This window comes from Tetrao urogallus, assembly GCF_951394365.1.
Source record: "Tetrao urogallus genome assembly, chromosome: 1".
In the NCBI taxonomy this organism is placed as follows: Eukaryota; Metazoa; Chordata; class Aves; order Galliformes; family Phasianidae; genus Tetrao; species Tetrao urogallus.
This window is the reverse complement of record NC_136813.1, coordinates 486,836-505,881: the sequence shown is the minus strand read 5'-3', so window position 1 is coordinate 505,881 and position 19,046 is coordinate 486,836. Positions and strand designations below refer to the sequence as shown.

At 57.4% G+C, this 19,046-nt stretch overlaps 1 protein-coding gene across 5 annotated transcripts in view; it reads left to right on the top strand.

Annotated features, from left to right (window-relative positions):
* The window catches only part of STIM1 (stromal interaction molecule 1), a gene marked incomplete at both ends in the record, with an annotated part of 45,250 nt that overhangs the window by 19,992 nt on the left and 6,212 nt on the right, over nucleotides 1-19,046 (top strand). For 2 of the 5 annotated variants that reach the window (XM_079541394.1, XM_079541397.1), the window contains 7 exons: nucleotides 863-978; nucleotides 6,376-6,553; nucleotides 9,282-9,459; nucleotides 11,672-11,839; nucleotides 12,491-12,591; nucleotides 13,218-13,453; nucleotides 16,654-17,032. In XM_079541394.1, coding sequence (XP_079397520.1) covers nucleotides 863-978; nucleotides 6,376-6,553; nucleotides 9,282-9,459; nucleotides 11,672-11,839; nucleotides 12,491-12,591; nucleotides 13,218-13,453; nucleotides 16,654-17,032 — 1,356 coding nt within the window. Of the gene's footprint in view, nucleotides 1-862; nucleotides 979-6,375; nucleotides 6,554-9,281; nucleotides 9,460-11,671; nucleotides 11,840-12,490; nucleotides 12,592-13,217; nucleotides 13,454-14,795; nucleotides 14,877-16,653; nucleotides 17,033-19,046 lie in introns of all 5 variants that reach the window. The other 3 variants (XM_079541396.1, XM_079541398.1, XM_079541395.1) reach the window with 3 other exon arrangements.

The window sequence follows — 19,046 nt, the reverse complement described above, 5'->3', positions numbered from 1 at the left end:
TGGAGCAGAGCCGAGGCAGCGGCGATCCATCCCTGTGCACAGAGCTGTGGGTGACTCCTGGCCAGCTCAGCTTGGCTCCGGGTGCTTGGCTGTGCTGCAGGCTTCACTGCAGGGATGTGCATGCAGAGAGGTAGGCCAGGTGCTGGGGCTGTCAGTGCTGCTGTGCTGGCTTGCACAACAGCCATCGTCAGCCTGAAGCTGTGCGCTCAGAGCTGCAGCCCTAAGCTGGAGCAGAGCAGGTCCAGGCAGTGCCCCGCTCTGCCCACGCTTCCTTTGTAACTCATCACCCTCAGCACAGGGATGGTCTCCGCTGGCTGCATCCCATGTGAGAAGTGTGCTCTGCAATCCATACAGTCAGCTGGCAGTGTACATTTGCTTGATAGATGCATCCACTGCATCTATCCTGCACGGTTAGCAGGGCACTGACAAGCTCGGTTTGCCTAGGAAGCAGTGTGAGCAGTCAGGAGGAATGGAAAGCCTTCACTTTTCTCTGGTGCTGAAGGCAGGGATGCTGCTTTTGATACAGATCTGGAACAGGTTGCCCAAGGAGGCTGTGGATGCCCCATCCATCCCTGCAGGCATTCAAGGCCAGGCTGGATGTGGCTCTGGGCAGCCTGGGCTGCTGCTTGGCGACCTGCACACAGCAGGGGGTTAAAATTAGATGATCGTTGTGCTCCTTTGCAACCCAGGCCATTCTATGAAATCTGCACCAGAAACAACACGATTTGAGGGCTTCCTTTAGGCCTGGCAGCTCTCTGCTCCTGCTCACCCCATTTCTCTGTCCGTAGCTCCCATATTATTCACTTCTGTTCCCTTTTGAATTGGGATGGATATGACTGTGCCTCCTCCTTGCGTTTCACAGATTAGCAGTGAACAATGCCACCATGATGGGGACAGTCCTGAAGATGACAGACCGCAGCCATAGGCAGAAGCTGCAGCTGAAGGCTTTGGACACTGTGCTCTTTGGTCCTCCTCTCTGTAAGTAACACTGCCCAGCTCCTTAAGTGCAAGGAGCTGCATCTGCTCAGCGGCAGACAGCAAAGATCCAGCTACGTGGCCCAGGCTTTATGCTGAATGAAGTCTGCTGGGTAATTGCAATGAGGCAGAACCTGCAGCAGGTCGGCTCGGGGCTCCAGCCCTGTCCTGGAGGGCTGGGTTTGCACTGAGCTGTGAGCACAGCTGGAGGGAGAGGAGTGCTGGGATGGCACCGAGCTGAAGGAGGGCCGGTTCTGGAGCTGCCTGTGAGCATCTCCTGATGATCTGGAGGCCCTCTGATTATCTCTGCAGCTCGGGGCGCTCCTTTGCATGCATTGCACCTGGCTCACAGCTTCAGTCTTGTTATTATGAGTCTCTCCTGCTTATGCACGTTGTTCTCATTAAGGCTGATGCTTTGGGGAGGTATCTGAGGCCTGGCTCCATCAGGACCCTGTGGTTAAAGCTGTCCCAGTTCCTGCTGGCATGCCCAGCACCAAGGAGGAATTTGGTTGGCAGCCACACAGGCGCTGTAATGGCAAAGTAAATTGCTTTTAATGGCTTTGGATTAATGCTTATTCTCTGTGTTTGAGGAGCTGCTGGGCAGCCGTCCTGGCACGCACCGTGAGCTGCAATTGTGCACACAGCAGCTGCACCCCCTGCATCAGTCCTTCATGGCTTTCTCCAAGGTTCCTAGAAGACAATTTTGGGGATGTGGGACCAAACTGAATGATTTACCTGTGCCCATCCCACAGCTGTACCCATCCCACAGCTGTGCCATCCTACAGCTGTGCCATCCCACAGCTGTGCCAACCCATAGCTGTGCCATCCCATAGCTGTGCCCATCCCATAGCTGTGCCATCCCACAGCTGTGCCAACCCATAGCTGTACCCATCCCAGAGCTGTGCCAACCCACAGCTGTACCCATCCTAGAGCTGTGCCATCCCATAGCTGTGCCATCCCAGAGCTGTGCCATCCCATAGCTGTACCCATCCCATAGCTGTTCCATCCCACAGCCGTACCCATCCCAGAGCTGTGCCATCCCATAGCTGTACCCATCCCATAGCTGTTCCATCCCACAGCTGTGCCATCCCATAGCTGTGCCATCCCATAGCTGTACCCATCCCATAGCTGTACCCATCCCATAGCTGTGCCATCCCACAGCTGTGCCCATCCCAGAGCTGTGCCATCCCATAGCTGTGCCCATCCCATAGCTGTGCCCATCCTAGAGCTGTGCCATCCCATAGCTGTGCCCATCCCATAGCTGTACCCATTCCATAGCTGTTCCATCCCACAGCTGTACCCATCCCAGAGCTGTGCCATCCCATAGCTGTACCCATCCCATAGCTGTGCCATCCCATAGCTGTGCTCATCCCAGAGCTGTGCCATCCCATAGCTGTGCCATCTCAGAGCTGTGCCATCCCATAGCTGTACCCATCCCACAGCTGTGCCCTGAGCTTCTCTTCCCATGTCTGAAACTGCATCTGGCCTTGTTAATGCAGCTGTGCCACAGGGCTGTGCTGCAGGGCTGTGCTGCAGCCGCTGTAGGGAGCTGCTCCTGGGTTTGTGCTGCGGGGCTCTGGAGGTCCTTTCCCAGCACTTCACATGTTGTTCTCGGACCCCCCAGAGCCCCTGCTGGTTTCCACTGAAATGCAGCTGAAGTCTTTTTGACGCCGTGCTCATTTTTCCACAGTTCTGTTGGCAATCTGGGAGCGTGGGTGGGCTGCTTGCTTTGGGCTGGATGGCAGCAGGGGGTGATGCTCCGCACTGCGCAGCGGGTGCTGCAGGGGGACGGACGAAATCCATTCTCTCCAACAATGGCAAATTAACTGTGCTGCTCGTTTAATGGCACAGAGAGCTCCTTTTGTGGGAAAGGCATTGCAGTTGGTGACAGTGGCTGCAGTTTAGTGTGAGATGTAACAGCTGCAGCGCTGCCTGGGCTCGGTGTGGCACTGCACAGCACCCACTGCTGCGTGTTGCTCAGCTCCGACCCATGGAGCAGCTGTGATCCTCTGTTCTTCCCAGCAGGGAAGGTTTGATCCTTAAGGAAGCAATGAGGCTGCGCTTGCACCTCTGCCTGTCTGCCCATCCCTCGTGCTGGCAGTGCAGGACCTGTTTGCAGGGCGCTGCTGGTGCTGGACGCCGACCTGCAAACACGGATCAGAGGGACTGGAAATGATGGATGTGCAGCAGAGTGCCAAGGAGCTGCTGCTTGGGAAGAGGATGTTGTGATAATCCATCCGGAACGGGAAGTGGGGCCAAGGCCAAGATCTTGGTTCTTTTGTTAGTGTTGAATTTGTAAAGGGAGTGTTTTCAGAGGGAGGTGGAGCTGCTCCGTGGTGCTGCGCTGGGTGCTGGGCAGGGGATGCTTTGGGCCACGGCCTGGTGCTGCTGCTGCAGGGCAGGGGGAGGTGTGGGATGCACTGCTGTCCTCCCAGCTGGGGTAGAGTAGAACAGCAGGGCTGTGATTTCCCTCCTCCCGTGCGCCCATGGGGATGGATGCACCGTGTGTGTGCTGGCAGCGTGCAGCCCATTGCTGGCAGGGCAGAGTGCTGACAGTGACAGCTGGCACCGGTTGTTGCTCAGCCATATATTAACAATCCAATCCCGGAGGTAAAGGTCACTCTTATTGAAAACAAACAAAACAGCATCGTTACCCTAAAGGAGATGATGCACATCTTTGTAGGCCGTGTCAACATTGCTAAGCGGTGCTTTTTATTGAGCCAGTTTCTGCTGAGCCTCTGTTAATGTGCTTCTGATGGATGAGAGGCGACGGTTCCTTATCTTCTAGTGGGGCAAGCAGAGTTGGGAGTGCGGTGTATCACAGGCAGAGGTGCCTGGAGGTGCTGGAACAGCTGCCCAGAGAGGCTGTGATGCCCCGTCCATCCCTGGAGGTGTTGGAGGCCAGGTTGGATGGGGCCCTGGGCAGCCTGGGCTGCTGTGAAATGGGGAGGTTGGTGGCCCTGCATTGTTGGGGGGTTGGAGCTTCGTGATCCTTGAGCTCCCTTCCAACCCAAACCATTCTGTGATTCTATGACTCAGGTTGGGAACGTGGCTGCTTGCTTTCTGGTGGTAACGCAGCCCAGCAAGAAGGACACAGCTCACACAGGGGAGCCCATTGGGGTACCCACACGTCCCGGGAGCTGCAGCGCCTGGCAGATGGGATGCCATGTGTCTGCCTGCAGCACTGAGGAATCCTGCTGCTTTGCTGTGTTTTTCCATTGTTGTCATAGCTGCAGTGTGCACCAAATGCACGGGAGGGATGGCTGCAGGGAGCAGGACCAGAAGCAGGCAGGGATGGAAGCAGGAGCAGGCAGGGCCGTGGGAGAGGCAATGACAGCACGCAGGGTCAGGCTGCAGCACTTGGACACAGTGCAGCGAGGGCAGAGGATGTCACTGGTAATGAAGTCCCTGTAATTGGGATGCAGGGATGGGATGGGAGCAGGGCTGTGTGTGTCATGTGCTGCTGGGGGGACGCCAGCCTTTAACAGCCTCATCTTTTCCCACTTACAGCACATGGCAGTTGTTGTTGGCTTAGAAGAGAAATGCATCGGAGAGCCAAGGTCAAACACAAGGCTTGCTGTCCTAACAGCAGATTTACTGTGCTTGTTGCTATTACACATCTGCTTTTCCATCTGCATTTTGGAGCTACCTTCATGGCCTCATTTCAAGCAGCACGGACCAGGAATTAGGCTGGATTCTCATCTTAGGGCTTTTCTGCTTCAGCTCTGTAGAGATGGCAGGGATTTATCGGAGCGCAGAGCTGTGTGTGGTGACAGACCTGGGGCTGTCACTGCTGCTGGGGCTGCCTGTAGCTGTGCTGCTGAGCCTCGAGCTGAATTGGGGCTTCCTGGCAGTGATGTCGGTGTCAGTGGGTGCCGTGGGTGCTGGTGCTGCCCCTCACGGGGGGCATACAGGGATTTCATACAAGCATGGAATCACAGAACCTCAGAAGCTGGAGAAGCCCTCCAGCATCCCCAACCCACCCCACATCCCCACAGCTCTGGTTGGTGACCCCCCCCCCTGTCCCCGTGCAGCTGTGTTGCTCTTCGGAGGAGGGATTGTTCCTCCTTCCCCTGGGATTTCGGGGGGCTATAAATACTGTTGGTGCTTCCCAGCTCCAAATGATGAGGCATTTCTTCAGGACTGAAGGTGTTGCTGCTGACTGCTCAGCAGCTGCTCTTAGGAGGGGAGAGGATGAACTCTCGTGTCCTTTACACCCATGGGTTCCTGCCAGCACCGCAGAGAGCAGCAGGGCGTGCGCTGGAGGTGGAGGAACAGATCCATTCCATGCTGGGAGCAGGCTGCTGTGGCAGCCATCCTCCCACTGAAGGCACAGCTCTGCCTTCGTGTGCCCTTCTGTCCCAAGACAGGGATGCACACCAGCACTCCCTCATGCTGTGCCAAGCTGATGCTGTGTGCTCTGAAAGCCTTAAGTGCTCTCAAATGGAAGGGAGGGGAAGTGAAAGCCCTATGCTTGCTCAGTCATTATGAGGGAGGATGTTTTATGGTTTGTTTGTTTTTGGTGTTTTTTTTCCCCTCCCAAAAAAGCTTGTGTTTTAAGGAAGCAGAGATGAACTCGAGGCCCTGAAGGGCTTTTTGGTCCACATTAAAATAAGCACACATGGAGCAGACACAGAAATAAACGGAGATCTGACTCAGAGCTGGGCCAGTTCTGCACTGCTCTGCGCTGTGCTGTCCCAATGCAGACGTGTGCACAGGAGCAGAGGGGTGCAGGGAAAATCGATGAGCAGAGGGCTGGAGCAGCTCTCCCATGAGGAAAGGCTGAGGGCACTGGGCTTGTTTGGCTTGGAGAAGAGAAGGCTGCATGGAGACCTGATGGTGGCCTTCAGTGCTTGAAGGGAGCGGATAAACAGGAGGGGAACGGCTGTGTGTGAGGGTGAGTGGTGACAGGCCAAGGGGAATGGCTTGAAAGTGAGCCAGGGGAGGTTTGGGTTGGATGTGAGGAGGAAGTTTTGGAGGCAGAGGGTGGTGAGGCAGTGGCACAGGTTGCCCAAGGAGGCTGTGGATGCCCCATCCATCCCTGCAGGCATTGGAGGCCAGGCTGGATGTGGCTCTGGGCAGCCTGGGCTGCTGGTTGGTGACCTGCACACAGCAGGATGGAGCTGGATGAGCGCTGTGCTCCTTTGCAGCCCAGGCCATGCTGTCATCCTATGAAATCTGGGAGCAGATGGTGGCTGTGCTGCTGCCCCTCTGCAGTGCTGACCGAGGGAGGAGAGCTGCTCTGCCTGCACAGCACCGCTCCTGAGCTCCAGCTCCAAAGCCCACCTGCTATAGGGGGGGTGATGACATTATGTTAAGTGTCCCAGCTCAAAGCACCCCCCAAGGCAAACAAACCACCTCCCCACTCCGTGCCCTCAGCAGCCTTTCCTTCTCTGGCAGTGACACGCCACAACCACCTGAAGGACTTCATGCTGGTGGTGTCCATCGTCATCGGGGTGGGCGGCTGCTGGTTTGCCTACATCCAGAACCGTTACTCCAAGGAGCACATGAAGAAGATGATGAAGGACCTGGAGGGCCTCCACAGGGCTGAGCAGTCCCTCCACGACCTGCAGGAGAGGTAAGAGCTGCGTGGCCCCCATCGGCTGCTGGCTTTGCTGCTGGTTGTTCCTCATTGGGGTCTCCCACCTCATTCTCTTTGCAGCTCTCCCCCTCAGTGCAGTGTGGGTAGCCTGAGCTGCCTGGTCTGTGCGACCCTGCATATAGCAGGGGGGTTGAAACTTGATGATCATTGTGGTCCTTTTCAACCCAGGCCATTCTATTATTGCATGACTTCTCCCAAACACACAGAACTGTAATGCAGATCTGTACCTCTCTGGATAAAAGAGCCTCTTAAAGGATGGGAAGTAACCCAGTTTGCTTGTTGTCATCTGGGAAGGCTGCTGCCCTGCCTGGCAGCCCCTTGGGAGCCATCCATGCATGGGATGTGTTGAAAAGCCTTTCTGTGATCACATCAGTTGGTATCTGCATGATGAGAGGGCACTTAGAAGTGCACCAGGCTGGCGGTGCCCAGCGCAGCACATCCACGTCAGCACTGCAGATGTGTGACCTGCTTTCTTTTGGACTTGAAGGGTTTTCCTGTCTGCCTGCCAAGGGAGCAGGCTGTAATCCACAGCTCATTTCACACGGCATTGTGGAGTTCTCCATCACAGCCAGGACATAACCTGGAGAACCAGGGAACCTCTGGGTGTGCAGCTCCTGCAGCCGCCGCTCGCAGCGGTGCTCATCCATGGCACCGTGCAGGACAGGGGATGGGCACCTGGGAAGGAGCAGCTGGGCCTGGGGAGCTGAACCTGAGCTCAGAACCAGGTGAGGAGGCCCCAACCTAAGCACAGAATCGCAGAGGTGCAGGGGTTGGAGGGGTTGGAAGAACCTCCCTCGCCTTGCTGGCCACGCTCCGTGCAATGCACCCCAGGTCCCATCGGCCTTTTTGGGCACACTGCTGGCTCACGGCCACCTTCTGGTCACCAGGACTCCCTGGTCCTTCTCTGCAGAGCCCCTGTGCAGCAGCTCAGCCCTGACTGTACTGCTGCTGTGGCTGTTCCTGCCCAGCTGTAGGATCCTACACTTGGCCACGTTGGATGCTCTCAGGTTCCTCCCATCCCAGCTCTCAGGCCAGATCCCCATGGGCCTGGGCACCAGTGAGGCAGTCCTGCTCAGCAGTTTGCTTGCTAGGAGCTCCTTTTTGGACCTCAAACCAGGCTGTTCCCACTGATGGAAGTTCAGTGCTGAGCACATCTGCAGGACGGCCCCATCTGCTGCTGCTGCTGCTGCTATTCCTGTCTCTGTGTTCCTGGAGACTGGGGAGGGGAACGCAGACACTGAGAGCCATTTGTGCCTCATCTTTTGGGAACACTCATTAGCACTGATGCTTCCCAGTCCCCCGAGTGGCCCATCGTGCAGATAAGTTCACATCAGAGCACATCCCTCTGCTGATGTGCTGCTGAGCTGTAGGTCCATCTGTGCCCATGGCACAATGCAGTGCTGCACTCCATCCTGGAGCTCACTGCACCAAAGGGCTCAGAGGGTGGCTTTGTCCACTGCCAGCATCAGAAAGCACAGCTCTGCTGTGAGCAAAAGCCAGTGGGAAGGGAAAATGCAATGGTAGTGCACGCTTGGAAATTGCCTTGAGGATAAATCTCCTATGAAAGGAATTCTGCATCATAGCATGGGGAAAATTCTCCTTTAAATAGAGATATTTGGGTGGTTTGGAATTCTTATGGCCCTACTGTGGGAGAGCTTCAGCAATGAGCTCAGGGCAGAGAGCGTGGGTTTATCTGAAAGCTTGGAACGCCTTGGCAGAAACCTCTGTTAATTGGGAAGAAAAACACTGGAGTTTCTCAACAGAGCTGTAAATTGAAAATAAACCTTTTCCAAGAAGAGAGCCAACATCATGGCTGCTGAGAGGCCAGATTTGTTGTCGATTGCTGTCCGGGTGCCAAGGATGAGCCTGCAGAGCAAGGGTTCTTGGGTCTGCATCCTTGTTCTGTGCCCTGCTTATGGACTCAGTGCATCCTTGCTCTGTGCTCTGCTCTGTGCATCCCTGTCTTGTGCTCTGCTCTGCTCTGCTGTGTGCATCCTTGCTCTGTGCTCTGCTCTGTGCATCCCTGTCTTGTGCTCTGCTCTGCTCTGCTCTGCTGTGTGCATCCTTGCTCTGTGCTCTGCTCTGTACATCCCTGTCTTGTGCTCTGCTCTGCTCTGCTCTGTGCATCCCTGTTTTGTGCTCTGCTCTGCACATCTTTGCTCTGTGCTCTGCTCTGTGTTCAGTGCATCCTTGCCCTGTGCTCCGTTCACAGCTTCTGTGCGTCCTTGCGTTGTGCTCCACTCTGTACTCAGTGCTTCCTCTGTGCTCTGCTCATGCAGAGACCCTAATTGCTCCCTGCATCCTTGCTCTGTGCCCTGCTCTTAGGCTCAGGGCATCCTTGCTGGGTGCTCTGCTGTGTGCTCAGTGCCCCCATTCTCCCTGCTCTGCTCGTGCTGCACACATCCCTGGGCTGAGCACGCGACAAGCTCAGCGTTTGCTGCGGGGCTGCAGAACAGCCCCTGCATGCTGCACAGAGCCAGGTTTGTGGCTGAGGATCGTTTTTCCCTTTTGTCTGTGCCCATTGGGGTGTGGCGGGCAGGAGCAGCCGCAGCTGAGGTGGCTCCATCTGTGACCATTTCCTTTCAGCACGGTGAGCTTCCTCAGCCTTCCAGCTGTGGTGGCCGCTGGCGCGGTGTGAACAGGAGGGGGGCTCCTGTGCACGGCGCCCCCTGCTCCTCACGGCTCCCATCTCCCTGTCCTGCAGGCTGCAGAAGGCCCAGGAAGAGCATCGCTCCGTGGAGGTGGAGAAGGTGCACCTGGAGAAGAAGCTGCAGGACGAGATCAGCATCGCCAAGCAGGAGGCGCATCGGCTGCGAGAGCTGCGGGAGGGCACTGAGAATGAGCTGAGCAGGCAGAAGTATGCAGAGCAGGAGCTGGAGCAGGTGAGGGGCGGCCCATGGTTGCACAAACACACACATGTGGCATGCCATAGGAGCAGCACGCAGCCAGCACTGAGCCTGCCCGCCGTTGAGCCCGGTGCCGTGCTGCTCCTAACACCTTTTTGCCTTTGCTTTTTCCCACCTCGTGGAGGAAAAGATCAGAGAATCACAGAATGGTTTGAGCTGGAGGGGATTCCTGGGGGCCCCCAGAATCACTGAATGGCCAGGGTTGGAAGGATCATGAAGCTCCAACCCCCCCACCGTATGCAGGGCCACCAACCTCCCCATTTAATGCCAGACCAATAGTAGACCTGGTGCCACTGCCTGCAATGAGCACAGCTCCATGAGTGCTCAGAGCCACCTGACGTCACCTGGCCCTTCCATCACATCCCTGCAGTGACTGGGGGAGAGGTGGTGGCTGTGGAGCTGCCCCACAGGGCAGGAATGCTGCCTGGCCTGCAGCTGCACCCCACCATCCCCTTCCAAAGCACCAGCCTTCAGATTTCTCTCTTCTCCATCTGTGGGTTTAGGAGAGATGTGGGGCAGCTGTTCTGCCGTTGGCTCCAGAAATGTCCAAAGAGAACTTCCTTCCAAATGAATCTGGAAATGCAGACCTGGGGAGAGTTTTGTGTGTGATGCTGGCAGCAGTGATGTGCGAGCAATGCATTTGTGTGGCACTGTTTGAGTAATGCATCACAGGTCAGAGAAAGGGCTTCCAATGCGACATCTAAAAGCCCAGGGAGCCCCAACAAGGGCTGGAGGGAAGAGATGGAAATAAACAGCATTGCTAATGGTGGCTCAGCAGCAGGGAGCGAAGGGAGGCGTGGGAGCTGTGCCTCAGAACCACCTGGTGCCCAAACCTGCAAAGCTTTACAGCCCAAAGCACAAATGCAGCTGCCCCTCCGTTTCACCCGAGGGAAAGCTGTGCTGTGACCTGATGTGATCACAGATCACTTCCAACAGAAATAATGTGAGGCAGCACCGTGTGCCCCACAGTGCCGTGAGGTGTTTGTGTGCCCCAGCCCGACCCCCATCCACTCCACCTGGGAGGAGGAAGGAGAGGAAAGCAGAGCCCAGGCATTGCACTGGGTGGGGAGAGGTCAGCGCTCCGCCAGCAGGGAGCCGTGCGGCAAGATTCCTTCCTCCTCTTGGTTGGAGTGAGAGCAGTTCTGACGCCCTCAGGCCCCATCCAGGATCCCAGTTTGTCCCACAACCTCTCCACGAACGCACTGAGCTTCAGTGCCCAGCTGCACAGCAGCTCTGGGGCCGTTCTATGGGGTGCACAGCTCTCCAAGCCTTCCTGTCCCACCTGCTGCCAACTCGAGGGCACTCATCCGTTCCACCACTCCTGCCCTCGGGAAAGCTGCCAGCCAGAGGTGACTTCCCCTCTCTGTTGTTTCTCAGAGGCCTTCATGAGGGATGCCTCCAAAGGGTGAGTACTGGCATCGTCCTTCTGCCCCCACCGTGTGCCTGTAACACAGCCACCATCCCAGTGTCCCCCACACACAGTAACCCATCACCCCACTGACCGTAGAACTCGTCTGGTTGTTTGATGCCGTGGATATTAAACCCAGAGTTTCTTTTGCACCCGTTGGTTCTTATGACTAAAATGGTTCTGTGGGGTTGGGAGCTCGTGCTGGAGCACAGCAAGTGGTGCTGAGAGCTCAGTGTTTGGGGCTGGGCTGCTTGCAGCAAATCCGTCCTCAATGGGTCCTGCTGTGCCCAAGGGGTGACCACGCAGCACAGGGTCAGAAGGCACTCATTGCTTTACGAAGTGCCACTTGGTGGTCGGGATGGGACCTTGGAGGTCATCACAGGGGAGCATACACCATATAAGCCCTGTTTGGGTTCGTTCCCTGTGATGGATGTGATGCACACAGCACACAGTAGGCAGCACGCAGCAGGCAGCAGGCAGCAGATGTCACAGCACGGCCTGGGCTGCAAAGGAGCACAGCGCTCGTCCAGCTCCAACCCCTGCTGTGTGCAGGTCACCAACCAGCAGCCCAGGCTGCCCAGAGCCACATCCAGCCTGGCCTTGAATGCCTGCAGGGATGGATGGGGCATCCACAGCCTCCTTGGGCACTGGATGGGGTCTGTGTGAGCCAAGTGTTGGACCAGCCCTGGCTCCTGTTTGTCCCCCCGTTGCCCCCATTCCATTGGTGCAGCACAGCAGCCATTCCCTTTCCCATAACACAGCACTGCTGCCTCTCCTCAGGTCCGAATGGCTCTGAAGAACGCCGAGAAGGAGCTGGAATCACACTGCAGCTGGGCTGCCCCCGAGGCCCTGCAGAAGTGGCTGCAGCTGACCCACGAGGTGGAGGTGCAGTACTACAACATCAAGAAGCAGAACGCAGAAAAGCAGCTCCTGGTGGCCAAGGAAGGGGTGAGCATCTCAGCATCCTGCTCTGAGATCTGCCCATCGCTGCCTGGGGGAAGGTTTGGGAATGGAAGCTGCACGGCGTGTTCTGTGCCCTCACTCCATGTGCACAGCCCCTGTTCTGGCTGTCCTACGTGCTCAGGCAGCACCGTTTCTTAGGAGCACATGCACTGTAGCAATGAATCACCCTCTCTGTATTCCCAGTCGTTCCAAGCTTTCTGTGCCAGCCGAGGAGCTGAGAGCTGCAGGGGAGCTGCTGTAACATGCATTCAGCTCTGTGGATGTGTGCAGAAGCCAGAGCTGACAGCTCACAGGAGTCCCTCTGCCGTACTGCACTGTTACGATGGACGTGACATGTGATAGTTCTATCCTCAGAAAGGCCAGGGCAGGCTCTGGGAGAGCCCTTCTCTGCATGGAGCAGTTGCTTTGGGTCCCTCTGGGGTGCTGCAGGGCTGGGGGTGCAGAGCAGCATCTCCCTGCTCAGCCCATGGGCTGGGGGTCACCCTCCTGTCCTGCAACACATTTCACACCATTCACACGTGTGCCAGCAGCTGCAGGGCTATTTCTGTCACAGCCCCTCCAGGATGTTCTTGTCCAGGAGGAAACACAAGGTCCTCGTCTTCCTCTGACCTTTCCTTCTTTCTGTTAACATTCCAGGCTGAAAAAATTAAGAAGAAGCGCAACACTCTGTTTGGAACATTTCATGTTGCTCACAGCTCGTCTCTAGATGACGTGGATCATAAAATCTTAACTGCAAAGTGAGTGTCTCCTCAAGTCCTCCCCGTCCCTGCTTCTCCTATGAGGAAAGGCTGAGGGCACTGGGCTTGTTTGGCTTGGAGAAGAGAAGGCTGCATGGAGACCTGATGGTGGCCTTCAGTGCTTGAAGGGAGCGGATAAACAGGAGGGGAACGGCTGTGTGTGAGGGTGGGTGGTGACAGGACAAGGGGAATGGCTTGAAAGTGAGCCAGGGGAGGTTTGGGTTGGATGTGAGGAGGAAGTTTTGGAGGCAGAGGGTGGTGAGGCAGTGGCACAGGTTGCCCAAGGAGGCTGTGGATGCCCCATCCATCCCTGCAGGCATTGGAGGCCAGGCTGGATGTGGCTCTGGGCAGCCTGGGCTGCTGGTTGGCGACCTGCACACAGCAGGGCTTGGAGCTGGATGAGCATTGAGCTCCTTTGCAGCCCAGGCCATGCTGTGATTCCATGATTCCCAGCCCTGCTGTGCTCTCAGTGGTTGGCCCCGCTCCCACCCACCAGTGCCCTGTGTGTGTGTGAGACCGATCCAGACCCACGCAGAGCCCCGAGTCCCACAGAAGCAGCCTTTCATAGCATTGTAAAACAGCTTGTGGTCGTGCTTTCCCTTCAAGCCCTCCTGCTTTGCTTGCAGGCAGGCACTGAGCGAGGTGACGGCAGCGCTGCGTGAGCGCCTGCATCGCTGGCAGCAGATCGAGCTGCTCTGCGGCTTCCAGATCGTCAACAACCCCGGCATCCACACGTTGGCATCCGCCCTCAACATCGACCCGGGTTGGATGGGCACCCCGAGGCCCAACCCGTCCCACTTCATCATGACCGACGACGTGGATGACCTGGATGAGGAGATCGTGTCTCCCATGTCCATGCAATGTATGCAGCCGTGGGGCGGCGCCGCATCGAGTCGGGGGTGGAGGGGGAGCAGAGAAGGGAACTGTAGGGTTGGTGATGCTGGGGGAGCTGAGAGGGGCTGCGTTGGTGTTGAAGGATGGCAGGGAGGTGGGTGGGCGCTTGGGTTGGCGCTGCTCACATCCTTGGAGGAAAGGCAGAGCCCGGGGCAGCGCGTGCCTCTCGCTCCCTGGTTGCTGAGATGTTGGGTTGCATCTCTTTGTACGGGAGGACTTTGTGAACCAGCCCTGGCTGCAGCACCCACACTCACACGGGGCCTCGCTTCTTCTCCCAACGTGCAAAGTCCACCTGCAGCTTCCTATCTGTAGTTGTGTGAGAGGAAGGGAAGCCTTGGCAGGAGCAGCGCTGGGAGCAGAGCAGCCCGTGCTGACGGCACTGGATGCAGCGAGCTTTCTAGTTGGCCTCCTTCGGGTGATTTGCTGCTCAGGTCCTCCTCAGCGCTGGGTCTGTAAGTGGCAGGAGGTGGGAGGAGGAGCAGAGGAGCCCTGTGCTGTCCTGTTGGTGCCCATCAGCTCTTGGGAAGGGGAGATGACAGCAGGACAAGGGGAAATGGTTTGCAGTTGAGGGAGGGCAGATGGAGGTTGGATGTCAGGGGGAAGTTGTTTAGAGAGAGAGTGGTGAGGGGCTGGAACAGCTGCCCAGAGAGGCTGTGATGCCCCGTCCATCCCTGGAGGTGTTGGAGGCCAGGTTGGATGGGGCCCTGGGCAGCCTGGGATGCTGTGAAACAGGGAGGTTGGTGGCCCTGCATTGGTGGGGGGTTGGAGCTTCGTGATCCTTGAGCTCCCTTCCAACCCAAACCATTCTGTGATGCTGTAATCTTCCCTCCCCTGGGTTCAGCCCTGCTCAGGGAGGGGGAGGGACCAAAGGTTTGGAGCAGGGCAGCAGCACAGAGCACCCAGAGGTGAAGAGAGATCTGCAGCAGCTGGGAAGGCTGCAGGAGGGATGGACTGTGGGCATTCCATGGGATCAACAGGTGCAGGGTGTGGATCTTTGGGCACATGTGTTTTAGGAGGAAGTTTTTCACACATGGGGTGGTGAGGCAGTGGCACAGGTTGCCCAAGGAGGCTGTGGATGCCCCATCCATCCCTGCAGGCATTCAAGGCCAGGCTGGATGTGGCTCTGGGCAGCCTGGGCTGCTGGTTGGCGACCTGCACACAGCAGGACTTGGAGCTGGATGATGAGCACTGAGCTCCTTTGCAGCCCAGGCCATCCCATGGCTCTGTGGTTCTGTGATCAGGCAGCAGCAGGATGCTCAGGGCTGCTGCTCCCCACGGTCACTTCTTTCTCTTCCCCCCACCTCCCCCAGACGCAGCCTGGCTCTTTGGGCGCAGGTTCAGCGATCGCTCGTCTCTGTCCTCGGAGGATCAGTCCCTGTGGAAATACCCTGGTTTGGTTCTTTTTAATTATATCCACTTTATTTTGTTCTATTCTCTGCCCTTTTTCTGGACTAAAAATACATCCGCAGATTTTCCAACTTTCTGGCACGGAACAACTAACAGATGTACCTCTGTACATGGAGTCACCCTCACTAACACCAGGGAGGAGCCTGGTGGGATGAGGAAGAACCACAGCTGGCTGCACCCTGAGGGTTTGGGTTTAGAAAGCAAAAACCCATTGGGCAGCTGCTGGGCAGTCAGAGTGTTGCTGTGGGTGGCTGAGGGGATCTTCCCTCCCAGTGCCTTCCCCAGAGCTGTGTGGAATGAAATATGCTGAGCAGTGCTGTGTGCTGTGCCAGTCTGTCCCCAGGCTCTGATCCTGGGCTGAAGGCTGTGAACAGGATGATTGTCTGCTATAGGATGGGGGGATGCTGTGGATGCCCCATCCCTGCAGGCATTCAAGGCCAGGCTGGATGTGGCTCTGGGCAGCCTGGGCTGCTGGTTGGCGACCTGCACACAGCAGGGCTTGGAGCTGGATGAGCGCTGTGCTCCTTTGCAACCCAGGCCATGCTGTGATTCTGTGATGTGAGGCTGTGCTGCAGCAGGGAGGGCAGGGCTCAGCTTTTGGTCCCACACTTATTGCAAGGAAAAGGAGAGCGCAGAGCTGTAGGGTGCCAAGCTGGTAAGTGGGAATAACAGCAGGAGAGACCTCATGGGGAAAAGGTGTATCCCAGGACAAGCAGATACCCATGGAATCACACTGGAGAAGAACCACCAATGTGAAAATAAAGCTGCCTGAGTGATGCTTGCTGTTCCTTCTCCCACTCGAGGTGTCCCTGCAGGGATCCTGCATTGCTGCCAGCAGAGCAGCAGGAGGATCTGATGTCCCTGAGGGATGTTAAGGCAGTGATGTGCTGGTTCTTCGATTCCCACAAGAGCTCTCCTTCTGCCTCATTTCTGAGCTTTCCTCTCTGTTCACCTCCGTAACCGATTGCACATTTACTCCTCATGCTGTGTATGTCACCCTGAACACCTTATCTCCTGCAGAAGGGGAACACCTCGTGTGGATGTGAGAGAATGGACTGCATGCTCTGCTCCAAAATCTGCAGCGTAGGGTTTGGGGCACAGCTGAGGGACTGAGCTCCCTGGCCATGTGTGACTTCAGTGACGCCCTTTGGGACCAGCCCTGTAATATCCATCCCCTGTAATCCCAGCTGTGATGGCACCTGACAAAGGCCCCATCCCTGGAGGTGTTGGAGGCCAGGTTGGATGAGGCCCTGGGCAGCCTGGGCTGCTATGAAATGGGGAGGTTGGTGGCCCTGCATGGCACAGGGGGGTTGGAGCTTCGTGATCCTTGAGGTCCCTTCCAACCCAAACCATTCTGTTTGGGATTAGCACCCAGCTCCCACGTCTGCCACAGGGGGCACGGAGCTGAGCATCCCTGGGCCGCAGAGGAATGGGACAGCCCAGCCATGGGGTATGGGGGGGTCAGTGCCTGTGCTGGGGGAACCAATGTACCCCAAACGTGCTGCTGTGCTGCAGAGGAGCCCAGCAGGGAGCAGCCAGGTGGGCTGGGCAGGGTGAGGGCGGTCAGATAAGGTGTTCAGAAAGCAGCCGTGTTGGGAATGTTGGGCACAGCTTCTCACCAACAGCCATTAACGAAGCAGCAGCACCAACCTAACGCCTCTGCTCCAGAGCAGCGCTGCGGTTGGGCTCCCATCTCAAAGCGGCGCTGTGGTCGGGGTCGCATCTCAGAGCGTTCAGCCCCTCTCCCTTCTCTCCTTGCAGCTCCTGCTTTGCCCAGCACCGTTCGCCAGCGCCTGGTGGACCCCCAGCACGGCCACGGATCTCAGAGGTTGGTAGAGAGTTACGTGCACAGCCAGCATGAGCCGGGCCAGCCTGCCCAGCACCCGGCGGGCCGAATGCCCCTCCGTCGAATGCACAGCCTCTCCTCCGGACAGCCTTTCAGTTCTGACCTTCCTGGCACCGCTCCGTCATCCACCACAGCCACCTCTTGCTCCTCATCCGCCACTCCTGCACCTGCTTCCCATGTCCACCCTCTCTATCACCATCACACCACCTCTTATTTCCTTCAGATGGACTCCAACCCCGATCTGCCCCCTCCTGATGTCACCTCTGGAGCTCGCTGTGGCACTGAGAGCTTTGGGTATATGCCGTTTCTTTTCTCGCTCCCTCCCTCCTGCTGTGTCCCAGGGCTGCTGCTTGCAGGGCTGCTTTCTCTCCTCCATCCCTCCCCGCTTTCCTTTGGGGTCTCTGCATCGTGGTTTACCCATAGCTGTGTTTCCTCCCCCCCTCCCTCCCCTCTCAGGGGTCCCAGGGAGCGCTCTGCTGTCCGTTCCCATCCCCGTGAGCTCAGCTGTGGGTAAATCCAGGGGTGCTGGATTGGCTCTGGGGCACTCAGACCGTGGCTGGGGCTGCAGATGAGGGGATGCAACCCACTGAGCAAACACTGACCTTGCAGGAAGCCTTTGTGCGTTGGGGGGCTCGCAAAGGAAACAAGGTGGGTGCATTGCTGTGAGCTCGCATTGGAGCTGCTGGGCGCTGTGAGCTCAGTGCTGACAGGACCTGGAGATCCACTGCGTTGTGCTTCCAGCTGAGGGACCTCTGAGCAGCAGCAGTGCAAGGCAAGGGGAAATGGCTCGGGACAAGGGGAAGTGGTTTGGAGTTGAGGGAGGGCAGCTGGAGGTTGGATGTCAGGGGAAGTTCTTTACTGTGAGAGCGGTGAGGTGCTGGAACAGCTGCCCAGAGAGGCTGTGATGCCCCGTCCATCCCTGGAGGTGTTGGAGGCCAGGTTGGATGGGGCCCTGGGCAGCCTGGGCTGCTGTGAGATGGGGAGGTTGGTGGCCCTGCATTGGTGGGGGGTTGGAGCTTCGTGATCCTTGAGCTCCCTTCCAACCCAACCATTCTGTGATGCTGTGAGGCAGAGCTCCATGTTCCCAGATCTCAGGCTGCTGTTCAGTGCCTCTCAGGTGAGGACTGGGGGCTTTTTGGGGCCCTCTGCCCACACAGCAGCCATTGTCACCCCACATCTTCTCCTGCACCAAGCTGTGTGTGGGTGCAGCTGAGCCAGGCAGCATCCTGCAGTGGGGCAGAGCAGGGGATGCTCACAGGGAGCAGGAGGTCCTGTGTCACCCTGCTGGGAACCCTGTGTCTGTTGGGAGCTGCAGCGAGGCCCCCAGGTCTGGGGGGCTGCAGTGGTCACTGTGCCCCATGGATGCCCCTCCTGGAGCTGCCCCACAGCTGTGCTGCATCGCCTTGTTCTGTGCTGGGCTTTGGGAAGGGAGCTGATGGGAGCAGGCTGGAGGGGTCCTGGCGGGTCGGGCAGGGCTGTGCTGCTCCCACTGACCCGCACTGACAGGCAGCCATCCCAAATCAGCCACCTCCATCTGCCCCGTGCTGTGCAGCACACTGCAGGGCCTGGCATCGTGGTGCAGCATGGGGTGCTGTGGTGTGGGGTGCTGCACTACAGGGTGCTGCACTACAGGGTGCTGCACATCAGCAGGCTCTAAGCCCTAGGCTGTACCTCTCAATGGGGGACACAGGGAGGCACCAGTTTTGCTGCAGAAAACCACAGCGCAGAGTCCAAAAGCAGCATCGTGGTTTGCTGGGCAGTGTTTGTTTGGGGATTAGGAGAAGCAGCGTAATTAAAATGCCACTTAATTAATTACTGCCAATTTGGGTCCAACAGAGGCTCTCCTGGCCCTGGGATTGCTCCCAGCTGCCCTAACCTGGCTCTGCAACCAGCAAACAGCTGAGTGCTGTGCTCTGCTGCGCGCTGCTGAACGGCTGTGTGGGTCGGTGCTGAGGGGCTGCAGAGGGAACCCAATTAGAACAGGTCATTAGCGGGGAGTCGTGGCTGGCTTCTCACATTCCCCTCCATCACTCAGAGCTAATCGGAGCTAATTGCTGCTCGCTGCTTGCTCTCTGTCCCCAGTGGTGCAGCACTGTAGTCCTGCAGAGCACGAATGGTTGGTTGGGCAGGTTGGATGGGGCTCTGGGCAGCCTGGTCTGGTATTAGATATGAAGGTTGGCAGCCCTGCACACTGCAGGGGGGTTGGAGCTTTGTGATCTTTGAGGTCCCCTTCCAACCCATGGCATTCTATGGTTCAGCTCTGCAGGAGCAGAGCCCTAAATCCACGCTCTGCCTCTGTTTGTCGTGG